General features: G+C 40.0%; 1 protein-coding gene across 2 annotated transcripts; it reads right to left on the reverse strand.

The window, feature by feature from the left end:
- On the reverse strand, window positions 1-13,879 carry LOC131523603 (putative E3 ubiquitin-protein ligase UBR7). 2 transcript variants are annotated; one of them, XM_058750106.1, is made up of 11 exons: window positions 13,102-13,879; window positions 10,354-10,547; window positions 10,200-10,260; window positions 10,017-10,112; window positions 9,874-9,927; window positions 9,676-9,781; window positions 2,984-3,111; window positions 2,713-2,901; window positions 2,222-2,381; window positions 239-300; window positions 1-156 (listed from the first exon to the last, which is right to left on the reverse strand). In XM_058750106.1, exons 1-11 carry the CDS (start codon window positions 13,183-13,185, stop codon window positions 85-87), a joined length of 1,206 nt encoding a protein of 401 aa, XP_058606089.1. In that variant the 5' UTR covers window positions 13,186-13,879; the 3' UTR covers window positions 1-84. The 2 variants fall into 2 exon arrangements, with proteins under 2 accessions (XP_058606089.1, XP_058606090.1); XM_058750107.1 differs by having other exon boundaries at window positions 10,414-10,547; window positions 13,102-13,641.
- Between the last annotated feature and the right edge of the window lie 1,742 nt (window positions 13,880-15,621).

Here is a 15,621-nt window from a genome sequence, read left to right on the forward strand (position 1 = left end):
TCAGTGTTTTTGCTCTGAGACTTTATTAAAGTGGATCCAGCCAAAGGATGTACAATCCCACAATAATCTGTGATGCTGATGGCTTCAGTTCAACCGCCTCTTCTTTCTTGTTTGCAGTTCCTCCAAAAACTCACGGAAAGCCTCAGGAGTGACGTCCTATAAACAAACTACACCCATTAGTATTGATTCACTTCTTATATTTCTCAGTGACCGACACAGAAGCTGTTCTCATCTTCACCTTTCTCTGGTCTGCAGACTGTTGAAGAAACTCACGCAGCTCGTGTTTCAGGTCATTGTACTCTAGACACAAGCAAATAGTCCACGTTTCATTAAAAACAAAGGCGCTTCTATAACAAATCCTCTTTAAAATAAAGACACACACACTGGTGGCAAAAAGTTTGGAATAATTAAGATTTATGTTGAAATCTCTTTTTCTTCAGTGCCACATGATCCTTCAGAGAGCGAGATAAAAAACAACAAAAAAAGTTTTTTTTTTTTCAGCAAAGATGCATTACATTAATTTCCACTTCATTTCCATTTCAAATTACCGGTAATGCTGTTCTTCCCATTCATCAAATGATCCTAAAATTTATGACGGTTACCACAAAAATATTGGGCAGCACAACTGTTTTCAACATATATATAATAATCTTTTAATAAGTTTATAATAATTTTCTATAGCGCCTTTACATGTTACATCTCAAAGCACTTTACATAAAACAACAAAATACACCATTTAAAAGATATATCATATTTATTGTATAAAATAAGCAAAAACAGGAGAAATCCATTCAAAACACTTAAAAATAAAATAATATAGAATTAATATTTAAAAAATTAAGTAAAAGCTACCCTAAAGAAATGAGTTTTAAAGTGAGATTTAAAAATGCTAAAGAGACTGCACTAATGATGCTGAAAATACAGCTGCGCATCACAGAAATAAGTTACAGTTTAACAGATTCACACAGAAAACAGCTTCTTACTGTATTTGCAGTCTTGGTGAGACTTCTTTTAAAAAACATTTTTTTTTAAAAGTTTAATTATTCCAAAATGTTGGCCACCAGTGTACATGTGTGTGTGTTGAGATGTTTTAATAACAAGGCCACACACAGACACAGGCACCATACCTGCAAACTCACAAGAGGTCAAAAAGGTGACAGTTCGGACAACAAAATAAAGGGAAAAGACAACATCTGCTTCAAGTAAAAAAAAAAACATTTATACCACAAATATTTTGGACACTGCAACTCTGTTGTCATCAGTGTTCATTCTTCTCTTTGTGAGCACTGAGCAGTGGAGTAATTTATTTTTGCAAATTTGTAATGTTCACGTAAGAGTGCGCATACTATCAACAAACTCCATCTTTTCACTGCAGAGGAAACAGAAGATGCATCTGAGGTGCCATAAATGCATTTACACTGCAGCATTTCAAATGCATAAATAATTTTATGAGATTAATGTTTTAAATATTTTTGAACGCACAAGTTAAAAATGTTGGGAAAAATACAATACTTTTAAACATGAAACCAAACCACCAGTAGATGACAGTAAATGACTGTTTTAATGAGTCATTAGTCATTCATTCAAATATCGGATTCATTCACAATCGAGGCGTCTGTCTTTATGAAAGTGTTACTGAATCATTGACTCACTTGCTTCGTTCACAAACGTGGATTCATTCAGTAACGAAACACCGCTGTGTTGCTGGGAGACACAACAGTTCTGCGGTGGCTTTGCTTGAAACTTCGTCAGTGAACTTCAGTCAGCAAAAAGAGTCAATATTGTATTACAAATCGCAAACTTTGTGTCTGCTTCACTCACAATGAAGAAATTCCACGCCGACGACATGTTTACATGCAAATGTGAGCGTAAGTGTGCCGTCAAAATGAAACTTGAAGCAGCACCACGCAGAGCGATCGGTGTACGACATCAAAGTACCGCGAGAGCGATTCGAAAGCATGAGGAGCCGTCTGCTCGCTGTAGCTCGGCCTGTGCGGTGCTGCTTCAAATCAAACCAAGAAAGGGACTTCGTTCAAACACACTTATGGTCTCACTCCAGTCCGAGCTTGCAATTTCTCTCTCTCCGCCCCGACCCCCTCCAAAAATACTCTTCGGATCTAGACGATTCACATAAATGATACATTTTGATTCAAAACGGCGAATTTTGCCAAAATCGAGTAGTTTGCAGGTATGACAGACACACACACACTCTCTCTCTTACGGTAGATGATCTCGAGCTGCTGCACGTGGTTGAGAGAGGAGATGCAGGACAGCAGCAGATCTTCACTCCTCAGCGCTTCAGCTTTGGCTTTCTCCTCGTGTGCCAGCAGTGTGTCCGACTCGTCCAGCAGGAAAGGAACACCTGTCTTTACATACATTCTCTATACGTAATATTTAACATAAAAATGGATTATTATAGAAAAACCACTCTCATATGGATAAACTGCTACATTTGTCAATCATCCATTTAAGATCCTCTAAATCAGAGGTCTCCAACTTAATTCCTGGAGGGCCACAGCTCTGCAGAGTTTAGCTCCAAATCACACCTGCTTGGAGGTTTCTAGTGATCCTGAAGAGCTTGATTAGCTGGATCAGGTGTGTTGGATTAGGGTTGGAGCTAAACTGTGCAGAGCTGTGGCCCTCCAGGAACTGAGTTTGAGACCAATGCTCTAGAATAAAAGTTTGCTTTTAAATTTCGAGACTCGACCCCACCTTGCAGTCGGTGCATGTGCAGAGTTTTGCTCTCCAGTAGTAAGGCCAGAACACAGCGCCGGTCCTCGCGCTCGCCGCGTCTTTGGCCTCGAGCTCATTTAAAATGCATTTGGTAACTTTGGAGGGCTGCTGAGCCAAACGACACGTCACTGGATCAGGGCTGGACGGATGGCCTGCGGCTCCAGCGGTCTGATGAACACACGACACTCATCACATCATCTGTAGTCAATCTGGATCACATTGGCACTGGAATCAGGTTAATCACACTCACCGTTTCTTCCTGTGGGCCGCACGCACTCGCTGAGGGCACATCTGTGCACAAACAACTCACGGTTTCATCTGTCATCAGAACAGCATTCGTTTGCTCTTTACTAAGGCTTTGTTTATTCAACGGAGAAACTAGAAGAGAACACGAAAACATAAATATAGATGCCATTTAAAATAGATTATTTTAACAAAGCAATGATGCGGTGAGTGCAGTGTGATGAACTAAACCTTCTCTGTCATCAGCAGAGATCGGTGTTCATTATCTCACCGACAACCTGGGACAGAAATATCTTTGTATAGATTTTAAAAAGCTATATATTAAATTTCAGCAATGTACAAACTAGTGCTGTCAATCTATTAAAAAAATATAACTAATTAAATCACACATTTTTTCTGAAATTAATTGCGATTAATCCTACCTAACATTAAAGTTTAATATACTTATATATTGCAATAATTTCACATTGAATCTTCAAATTAACGTAGAAACAAAGACAGTATATTTTTTATATTTGTTTCGTGGTATCTTTATTATGACTGAAGGGTAGTATCACTGATGCTAGTCTCGCGTAGCCAGAGCTTGTTCAGACTGAAGGCTGAAGGTCTGGAATCCATGGCAGCTTTCATTGGCCAAGGCCCGCCCATGAGGCCGTTTGACCGATATACCAAACAACCAATCACAGTTCGTTTCGTTCAGCATCACGTTTCAGGGCGTGGAAATGTCGACACAATAACAGACCGGTGTGTGAAACTCTCGGATGTATTTTAAAGATTCTATGCCGCAAACTTATATATTTCACATACTTTTGAAAATCCAGCGTTTAGTTGATCCTGATAAGCGTTCGTCGTCACAGTTGTACACACGACGGCTATCAGTTGTACACACGAGGGGTTTGGCATCACGACATTCCAGGTGGAACGTTAATGAACGCGACACACACTTCTCCTGGAAATCCTGTAAAATTCAACCAATCCGACGATGACTTCGACATTCCTGAAGTGTTTCCACTTTTGTGTGCCGTATGCATCAGACGTTCAGCCAGCGGTCCGTGGGCGTGACGTCTGAGGCTGAGACTAGTCAAGTCACTATTATTTGTATAGCGCTTATGACAATGCAAATTGTGTCAAAGCAGCTTTACATCAGCTTTACAGTATTTAGACGGGGAAATAGTGTGTCGAAATAGTGTCATTCTCCTCTGGTTAGACAAAATCAGCAGTTTAAAACTGACTACACTGACACCAATACTACTGATCTCTCTATAAAATTGTTTTTTCACCCTTAATATTTAATCATTGACAATAGCCATTCAACATTACAGTATAATTGAGAGCTATCAATTGTAACATTTATTAGACTTTAAAAAATAACTTCTAATTTAAATGAATCTTCACATAAACCCATTATAATAAATGTCATATTTACTGTGCCCTTCAGCAGAAATATACAGAAATTGAATAAAGTTATAAAACACTAATTACTACATTAAATATAGATTAATTCTTAAAGCTATAAAATGTATTGATTTCCTCTTTTTTCTTGTGTTCTTGACGTATCCTGTCTCCTGAGACATCACAGCAGCTGGTTATTAGGTTATTTTGGCTGCTGTTACTTTAAGAGCTGCTGCTGCTGCTGCTGAACATGACGCGGATCTGACACGCATCGTATTTTCTCTCAACTCTCTTCACCTTTTCTGACACACTTCAGGCCTTAAAATCTCTATTAATGTTCTGTCGAGTTGAATCGGGTGTGTTAGATGAGGAGACAGTGCTGGGCTGTTCCAGAACAATTTTGAAAACCATTTCAGAGACATGTTCTTAAATGTGACTCATATATAACATATTACATGCATGCTCAAGTTTAAAAGGCACCTATTATGCAAAATCCACTTTTACATGGTGTTTGGACATAAATGTGTGTTGGCAGTGTGTGAACACAACCACCCTACAATAATAAAAATCCACCCACTCCTCATTTTTTAATCCCCTTTAAACCAAATCATTCTCACTAGGTCTGCTGTTTTGATTCTCGGTCTATGCAATGTGACATCACATTGCTTAGGCCCCACCCACGGCAGCTGATTGACAGCCCTGCATTGCTATAGTTTGCCTCAGCGGTTGTGCGCTGTCCTCCATTTTCTCCGCGCTCGAGCAGATGTAACGTCAACAATGTCTCGTAAGCAATCCCGGTGCTCTGTGTTTGGATGTAAGACTGAACATACGAGTCTGCATTTTCTCCCAACATCTGAGCTGCTGAGGACGCTGTGGATTACTTTCATTTTTCAAGGTAATGCGCCTCAAAATCTACCTAAATACGTGTATCACTTCGATTTCGGCCTCCAATGATTATGAAAATACAATAATCAAGATAAAACGATTATTACGCCATATTCCGCCCCCTTTCCAGCCATGCACTTTCTCGCAAATCAGTCAAATCGTGTAACGTGGCTTTTGCAAATTGGCATGTGCTTGATTTATTTTAGTGTATTACATTTATTCACGTTTTTAAAAGCGCTAAAAAGAACTTGCGCTTCCTCAGGAGGATTTCAGTGATGCGCTCGGAGACGGAGCAGAACATGGACATGTAAAGTCATCTTTTAGCTCAAGGTGTACGCCTAACAGTGTTGGGATAGTTACTCAAAGAATGTAATATATTACTCATTACTAGTTACTCCTTTCAAAAGTAATACTTTTACTTTACTTATTACTTTCTGGCAACAGTAATTAGTTACACTACTAGTTACATTACTGTTTCTTGACGCCCCACAGAAGTCGTAACTGTGTATCTTCCAGATCAAATTCTTATAGAATGTTATAACAACATATTTCTGCCTCATCATTTGACCAAAATCCACATTGGATCGCAGTCAGAAGTGATTACAAACGCTCAATAGTGACTGATAGTGGCATTCAAGTAGAAGTGTTGTATTCATCTCATCTGCAGCTTGAAGTAATTTTTCTGTTATCCATATGCGATTAAATTTCGTTATGTATTTTATCAAATCACATGAGTTTGCAAGAAACGCTTTAATTTTCCAAAAATATTTAAAATTATATTAATATAATGTACCACATGCTGATCAGAGGGATGTAATGCCAGAGTAAAGTAAAGCCACAACTTACACAACAGATCTTTTTTCCTGACAAAATCAATATAATGCAATATTTCTATCTGCTGAATGTGAGCTTATCCATATTCCAAGCTTGCCTGCTGCACTGGGGACATCACATGCATGTGTGAGTCATGAAAATTATGAAAATAAATCTAGGAATTATTTGATTGTTGGATTTTTAATCAGCAGGGTTGAGGCATCAAAAGTAACTAAGCTGTTTTATGAATGGTAACAGTAATATTATTACTGAATCTTATTAGTAATTAGTTACACTACTAGTTACTGCAAAAAGTAATATTATTACAGTAACTAAATTACTAGTATCTAGTTACTGCCCAACACTGGCGCCTAAATGGTCAAATACACACAAAAATGTAGCGCTTAATGATTTTTCACGTGAACCTTCGTCGGTCATGTAATAAATTAAGATAAACAGTTGAGAATGAAAATACATGTGTAATGGTAAATTGGATCCGTGCAGCTCTTAAAGTGACAGTGGGCTAATATTCCTGCCGACTGTGTGCTTAATATTAATCAAACAACAAAAGACATTAAAAAAAATAAATAAATAAATAAATAAATAAATAAATATCACACACTGCTCTAGACTGAAGGACTTTTGTAGCTGTTATAAGAAACAACGAAAGTTGAATTCTTACTTAGACTATGCCAGTGTTTCCCATACATTGATTTATTTGTGGCGGCCTGCCACAATATCAAAACTGACCGCCACAAATAGATTTTTTCAAAAAGCTTTGACTTCGTTGTATAAACGAGCACTGCATGAAACACAGTGCGGGTGTTTTTATATCACTGTATTTCTGAAGGAAACCGACTGTCTTCAGAAAACTCTGGATGTCATTTTCATTTCGTCTTGCATGTAATGTCTGATAAAGCAGCATTTGTGAGAGGAGCTCTGCTTTGTGTACAGCGTTACTGTGGAAACCGCTATTTCTCAGAGCTCTAAAAGCGCCTCCTGCTGGCAGAGAATGAATTTGCATATATGCTGCCACAAATAGAGTCCAAGTCTGTGGGAAGTACTGTATGCTGTTTTATTTTACATTTGATTATTAATTTCTGTTAACTGAATACTTGAGACTTGCATTAAAACAAACCTTAAAGCACAGTTTGTTTCATTTGTATCTCTTTAAACAAATCACTCATATAAAGTTTTGGTCATATGACCCACTCTTAATCGTGTTAAATAATCGTGATTACAATATTGACCAAAATAACCGTGATTATTTTGGTCTACAAATGATTCAGAATGCGGCGGCACGACTGGTCTTCAACGAGCCCAAAAGAGCCCATGTTACACCTCTCTTTATCTCCTGCAATGGCTACCGGTCGCGGCTCGCATCAAGTTCAAGACACTGTTGCTTGCTTATAGAACAACCACAGGCTCAGCACCCGCCTACATGCACTCACTATTAACAAACTACATCCCCCTCCAGAAATCTGAGATCTGCGAGTGAGCGACGCCTCGTGGTACCATCACAGAGAGGCTCAAAATCACTCTCCAGAACATTCTCGTTCACGATTCCTGGCTGCTGGAATGATCTTCCCACCCCTATCCGGAATGCTGGATCCCTGTCAATCTTCAAGCAACAGCTGAAAACTCATCTCTTTCGACAGCACTTGACTTCATCCTAAACTAAAAAAAAAAAAATTCTCTTTACTTATTCCTTCCTTTGGTAGTTTGTATTTATTTGAACAATGCCCGAGACTTGGTGTTGCAAGCACTTCGTCTGTCTGATTGCCTCTTCAAGATGAATCGCTTTATGTATTCCCCAATTGTAAGTCGCTTTGGATAAAAGCGTCTGCAAAATGACTAAATGTAAATGTAAATGATTATGATTTCTGCCATAATCGAGCAGCCCTACTCCAGACTCCTTTGTGAATGTCATGTTTCTTTAGTGTTTTAACCCTGTTTGTGTGCGTATGTTATCGAAGTGTTTTAATTGATCAGCGCCGTGCTGTTCGTTCGGTAGCATGGTCACATGGCTCGGTCCATTGATCCGCGCTGATGACAGGTCAGTGTGAGCTGTTACATCGCGCTGTTTCGTCCCACTTTCATTTACATTTACATTTATGCATTTAGCAGACGCTTTTATCCAAAGCGACTTACATTGCATTCAAGTTACAGTTTTTACATTTTATCAGCTCTTGCTTTCCCTGGGAATCAAACCCATGATCTTGGCGTTGCTAGCGCCATGCTCTACTATTTGAGCTACAGGAAAGCCTTTCAGTGCGTTTGGCTTCCCATATGTACAGCTGAACACCAGTTCTCTCGCTCTCGGTCATGTTCTCTCGGTTGTTTATTGCAGTAGATATACAATGCAGAGAGACGTATACGACGCCCTCATCTGGAGACGGGGCGGGAATATGCAGCTCATTTGCATTTAAAGTGATACACACCAAAACAGCTCTTTTTATAGACACACCCCAAAAATGACATTTTCCATCTGTTTTATAATAAATTCACACATTCTGGGGACTAGGGCTGTAACGTCCCAGTCGATTAGTCGATTAATTGGTCGATACGGTCTGGTTCGACCTAAATTCTGATTGGTCGATTTTTTGCCGCGCTCATTTCATCAGTTTGGCACTTTATTTAGTTTTGGACATTAATAACATTTTATAATTTTGCACATTTATTAATTTTAAATACTTGTGGATTTGGGCATTTGATTTATTTATTTTTGTATTTGTTCTGAGTGCAGCTACCTTGTTGTTGTATTCACTTCATTTGGTTTCGTTTAAAATTTGGATGATTAACGTTGTAGTAGCCTACTTTACTTTTATGGTTCCCTTTTATTATTGTGCAAACTGCAAATTCATTTCTAGTATTATTTATTGGATTTGGGCACTTTTTTTATTTTTTTGTATTTTTTATTTGGAATGCGCAATTGCGCTGTGCCCACTGTTTGTGTTAGTTTTGAGCCTAAGATGCTTTATTTTTCAGTTATGCACTTTATTTGGTTTCTGCTCTTGTTTGTTTAATAAATATTCTTTTTTTATTAAAGTGGACGCGCCTTTTGTGTTTATTAAGAGTAAAAGCTTTAAGTCTATTCGTGTCTCAGCCGCGAAGCTGAGCTCTTATGTTCAGCCTCGCTCTGTGCGAGCTGTCCCTAAGGCAGCTTTAATCACCTTTCTGGTAACTTCATGACCTAACTGACCACGACATTGCATGCATGTATATTATTCTGCAATTTGATATGAAATGATACAGGCTACAGCGTACGCCGGCGCCTTTGTGCGTGCAATAGAAGAGCGTTACGAGCACAGCACCGCTTCCACTCTGCCGCTGAAGTGAAGTGGAGCGTGTGTCTGAAACGTCTCCTGTTTGATGTGATCGTAAATATGTTCTGCGACTGAATAAATGCACTTCTTGTCCAGAAAAACAGAGACAGAAGCTGCAGTTGTGAGTGTGGTGGCCAATCCTAGCTCTGCCCCTGCGTCACATTAAATATTTTTAACGCATTAAACTGAAAATAAAAAATTAATCGCCTGCATTAACACACTAATTTTGACAGCACTAGTACAAACACAAGATCAAATCCTACAGACACAGAAACTGACCCACCTGCAAAATGAGCCGCATACGTCCAGAGAAACGGCGCTCGAGTCATACAGCGATCGCAGATCATCTCCATCAGCGCGTCACAGTCCACCGCTGGAGCCTCCAGATGCTGAAACATCAGGACAAGAAGAGTCCAGCAGAGAGGCAGAATACAACCGAGTGTGTGTGTGTGTGTGTGTGAGTGTGAGTGAGTGTGTGTACCTTCTCATGGAACCAGTCTTCACACACGATACACTGAATCATTTCTTCATTAACCTTGACAGAATTAAAAACAAGTCAAAAACGTCTGCACTTCTCTAACAGGTCAGTCACCACAAACGCTGCGGGTCAGAAGAGTCACAAACCTGATCGTCTTCATCAGGATACGGTCTGTCGCACGAGCAGTAGCGTCCGAAGTAGTTGTGATTGTACGAGTTCTTCACATTCTGCCTTTCTTTGTCCTTTGAACATCACATTACAGCACAACACAACATGTTAAATCACGTAAACATGCCAACAAACTCAACCGTTCATCTCGTAACACTTACAGTATGAAGTTTGCATTTGAAGCCATGGAATTTCTCATTGCCACAATCACAGCGAAAATTTCTGTTATAACACACACACATACAAGAACAAACATTTAATCTACAATCGAAGTGTTCTCCCTCACAGACATTCAGCGAGCGAGTTATTTCTTACTGCTTGACAAACGAAACGTGAATCTCAAGACTGCAGAAGTGCTGATCAGATCTTTCAGACCTTTTGGTGTAGAGTTCACAGATGTCGTGTCCATCATGACACGTGTTTGCACAGGCCAGACACACACCGGCCGGCTCCATACCAGCCGGAACACACGTGTTACACGCAAACACAGCCTGCCTCTTCATGTAGCCCTGAAACACACACAGAACAACTGTCAACCTGCCACAGCACACACACACACACACACACACACACACACCTCACTCTCTCACACACACACACACACACACACTCACACACACACACACACACACACCTCACACACACACACACTCTCACACACACACACACACACCTCACTCAAACACACACACTCTCAAACACACACACACACACACACACACACACACCTCACTCTCAAACACACACACACACACACCTCACTCTCAAACACACACACACACACACCTCACTCTCAACACACACACACACACACCTCACTCTCAAACACACACACACACCTCACTCTCAAACACACACACACACACACACACACACACACACACCTCACTCTCAACACACACACACACTCACTCTCAAACACACACACACACACACCTCACTCTCAAACACACACACACACACACACACACACACACACACACACACACACACCTCACTCTCAAACACACACACACACACTCACTCAAACACACACACCTCACTCTCAAACACACACACACACCTCACTCTCAAACACACACACACACACACACACACTCTCACACACACACACACACACACACACACACACCTCACTCTCAAACACACACACCTCACTCTCAAACACACACACACACCACTCTCAAACACACACACACACACACTCACTCTCAAACACACACACACACACACACACCTCACTCTCAAACACACACACACACACACACTCGCTCTCAAACACACACACACCTCGCTCTCAAACACACACACACCTCGCTCTCAAACACACACACACTCGCTCTCAAACACACACACACACCTCGCTCTCAAACACACACACACACACACCTCGCTCTCAAACACACACACACACACACCACACACACAAACACACACACACACCTCCTCTCAAACACACACACACACACCTCACTCTCAAACACACACACATATATATATATACACACACACACACACACACTCTCAAACACACACACACACACACACACACACATCACTCTCAAACACACACACACACACACACACCTCACTCTCAAACACACACACACACCTCACTCTCAAACACACACACACACCTCACTCTCAAACACACACACACACCTCACTCTCAAACACACACACACACACACACACACACCTCACTCTCAAACACACACACACACACATCACTCTCAAACACACACACTCACACACCTCACTCTCAAACACACACACACACACACACACACACACACACACACACACACACACACACCTCACTCTCAAACACACACACACACACACACACCTCACTCTCAAACACACACACACACACCTCACTCTCACACACACACACCTCACTCTCAAACACACACACACACCTCACTCAAACACACACACACCTCACTCTCAAACACACACACACACACACACACACACACACCTCACACACACACACACACACACACACACACACCTCGCTCTCAAACACACACACACACCTCACTCTCAAACACACACACACACACACACACACACCTCACTCTCAAACACACACACACACACACACACCTCACTCTCAAACACACACACACACACACCTCACTCTCAAACACACACACACACACACACCTCACTCTCAAACACACACACACACACCTCACTCTCAAACACACACACACACACACACACACACACTCACTCTCAACACACACACACCTCACTCTCAAACACACACACACCTCACTCTCAAACACACACACACACACACCTCACTCTCAAACACACACACACACACACACACACACACCTCACTCTCAAACACACACACACACCTCACTCTCAAACACACACACACACACCTCACTCTCAAACACACACCTCACTCTCAAACACACACACCTCACTCTCAAACACACACACACACACACTCACTCTCAAACACACACACACACCTCACTCTCAAACACACACACACACACCTCACTCTCAAACACACACACACACACCTCACTCTCAAACACACACACACACACACCTCACTCTCAAACACACTCTCAAACACACACACACACACACACACACACACACACACTCACTCTCAACACACACACCTCACTCTCAAACACACACCTCACTCTCAAACACACACACACACACCTCACTCTCAAACACACACACACACACCTCACTCTCAAACACACACCTCACTCTCAAACACACACACACCTCACTCAAACACACACACACGTTCGTTTTTGTGGAAAGTGGGGACTTTCCATAGGCGTAATGTTTTTATACTGTACTTACTGTATGTGCTATTGTCCTACACCTAAACCTACCCCTTACAGGAGACACACACACACACGCTCACGCACGCTCACGCACACAGCACACCGACACCTTACACACTCAGCGTCCCAATGTGCATACTATCCACCCTATCTGCCCTAAATAGTATTGAAAATTACTAATATCTGATAGAATTTAGGATGGATAGTGTGGGACGCAGGCTCTGTTTACCTTTGGATAGGAGCAGTGATCGGGGTCACTTCCGGCCAGCACAGCGAACGCCTCATACAACTCATCTACTGCACACTGATCCATCGCACACAAACACAAACACAAGACACACACAAACAGACAGACAGACAGACACGAGACTACACAACACAGCACAGCACAGCTCAGAATGCACGGTGTTAAAATCACGGCGAACTAAAGCATCACGTGAACCCGATGAAAGAGCAGCTCTCCGACGCGCGAATCGCCGCAACACGTCACTTCCGGTTCGCGAGTCTAGAAATTATGGCGGGAATCGTGTTCCTGTGGCTCAGCGGTAGAGCATTGCGTTAGCAGTGCAAAAGGTCGTGGTTTCAGTTCCCAGGGAAATGTAATGATTCACAGTTTAGTTCTCCTTTGGAATAATGCTGATATAACTGTTAGAAATAAGTCTCTCTTTGCCCCCTAGATGGTTTAAAAATAACTTGAACTGTATTCTATCTGTGTTTGATGATTTTGGTAATATTTTAACTTACGAAAAATATATGAATCTCCATAATTTTCCAGTCCCACCAAAGGAATATAATGAGAGCCATCCCAGGCTTAACCCAGTTCACTAAAAGTCACCTCAAATTCAGTGAAGGCAACAGTGTTTATCCGGCTTTACGTTCAGATGGTACTGATATTAGATCGGAAATGCAATAACAAACATATTCGCAAAATATTTCAGACAAAGAAAGATTACTCCAAGAGGGAAATTCTACTGGGGTTCCTTTATAACACATATAAATGAGGTTCATTATAAAATCCTTCATAAAATGTATCCCGTTAATTTCTAAATATTCTGATGTTGATGAGTTTTGCTCGTTTTGTGGTTTTATTAAAGCACCTTTCTAACCTTACAAATGTGACCCATACCTTCGTCCTCAAAGATGTTATTTTTTATTATGAAAATCCAAAGCTACTACCTGTTGAATATGTTGTTAATTTTCTTATATCGAATGCAAAATTCTTCATTCATAAGCAAAAATGGCTTAAATCTCTTTTGTCTTTCCCACTTTTTCTCTCTGAATTTGATTCTCGTTTCATTTCTTAGACTTACAAACAACAAAAAGAGTGCCAAATTTTTGATGCACTATGACAGCTTTTCTAAAATGATGTAATTTTATTTTTGCACTTTTCTGTATAGATAATTCCATAATTTGATATACGCAAATCCAGAATATTCGTTTTTGTCTTTATTTTTATGATTGTTCTTTGTAGGAATATATAAATGTCTTGTTTCCCTGTTCTTGTATATTTCTGCAATTTTTGCAATAAAAAATAAAGAAAGAAATTATGGCGGCAATCGTGTTGGTGTAACATTGTTTCATTTGAAAACCACCTGAGCGTTTCTGCAGTTGCATGTTCGTGTGAAATTCTTGACACAATCTTAAAGCCAAACCAGCTGACAGGGTTTCTGCAGGATTTTTAAGCTCAAATTTAAGACTTTTTAAGACCTTTTTAAGACATGCACAAATAAAATTAATACCACATGAGCAGGGTAGGGCAATGTCTATGGTAAACTATTAAACTGTAAAATGACTGTAAAAAGCATGATTTACAGTTCAGATACAAGTGTTCAGGAAAACAAAACGTTTTATAAAATGATACACTTCACATTTCAGCCTTTAAACCATTTTTAAGAAAATGGATCAAAAATATTAATTACATTAATTTAAACAAGTATTAGCAATAAATTATTATATTAATTAAATAACATACAAACACATTTTACTGTTTAGATTTTTATAATGAATTATCTTCTTATTGACCCACCAGTTCACATTTACAGCTCTGCGTGTTTGCAGGGTAAAAACATGGGTCGATTTTCACATTGGTCTGAACAAAAAACCTAATGTTCCTGCAATACCGGAGGCTGCAGTTCTAGGACTGCATAGGACCCTATTTTTTGGGACAGTGCTATCTACTCCAACAGAGGAGACCTGATTCAAACATTAAACAAACAGATGCAAAGACTAGATCCATGGAAACTATTCATTTTTTATCTTTCCATCTTATTTTTAATGTAAGAGCTAGCGTGAACCGTTTGAGGGGGAGTCAGCAATCTCCATTTAGCCTTTTTAGCTGTGCAAAACAGTTCATTGTGATGCTGGATGTTGTAAATTAATATTTGTATTCAAATTATTTTACATTTATTGAAGTACTAATAATCACACCAATTTGTACCGCAAGTGTTTTACCATTTACTGCACTTTAAGTTTGTCATACATCAGACATGAAGCACTGCGGCTAATGAACTGAAGTCTCTTACAGACACAAGCCTTTCTTTCCAAGAAAACAATTTAAAACCAGAATATATAGAATATATTGAAATAAATTAGGTTAAATATTTCAAGAGGGTTACCAACGGGTATGTTTAGGGTTAGGAGTTGGTTAGGACAATAATTAAGTGCATACAAGTAACAAATACATAATTCCTTAAAAAATAATAATATACAGAATTGAATAGCAAGTGCTATAAAATAGTATGAGCCACTA

This window comes from Onychostoma macrolepis, chromosome 17 (assembly GCF_012432095.1).
Source record: "Onychostoma macrolepis isolate SWU-2019 chromosome 17, ASM1243209v1, whole genome shotgun sequence".
Taxonomy (NCBI): domain Eukaryota; kingdom Metazoa; phylum Chordata; class Actinopteri; order Cypriniformes; family Cyprinidae; genus Onychostoma; species Onychostoma macrolepis.

Coding starts and splice junctions, on each gene's coding strand:
- LOC131523603 (XM_058750106.1), bottom strand. CDS start 13,185: ATGGATCAGTGTGCAGTAGATGAGTTGTATGAGGCGTTCGCTGTGCTG. Junction 10,548..13,101: donor ATCACTGCTCCTATCCAAAG/GTAAACAGAGCC, acceptor TGTGTGTTTCAG/GGCTACATGAAGAGGCAGGC. Junction 10,113..10,199: donor TCAAATGCAAACTTCATACT/GTAAGTGTTACG, acceptor TGATGTTCAAAG/GACAAAGAAAGGCAGAATGT.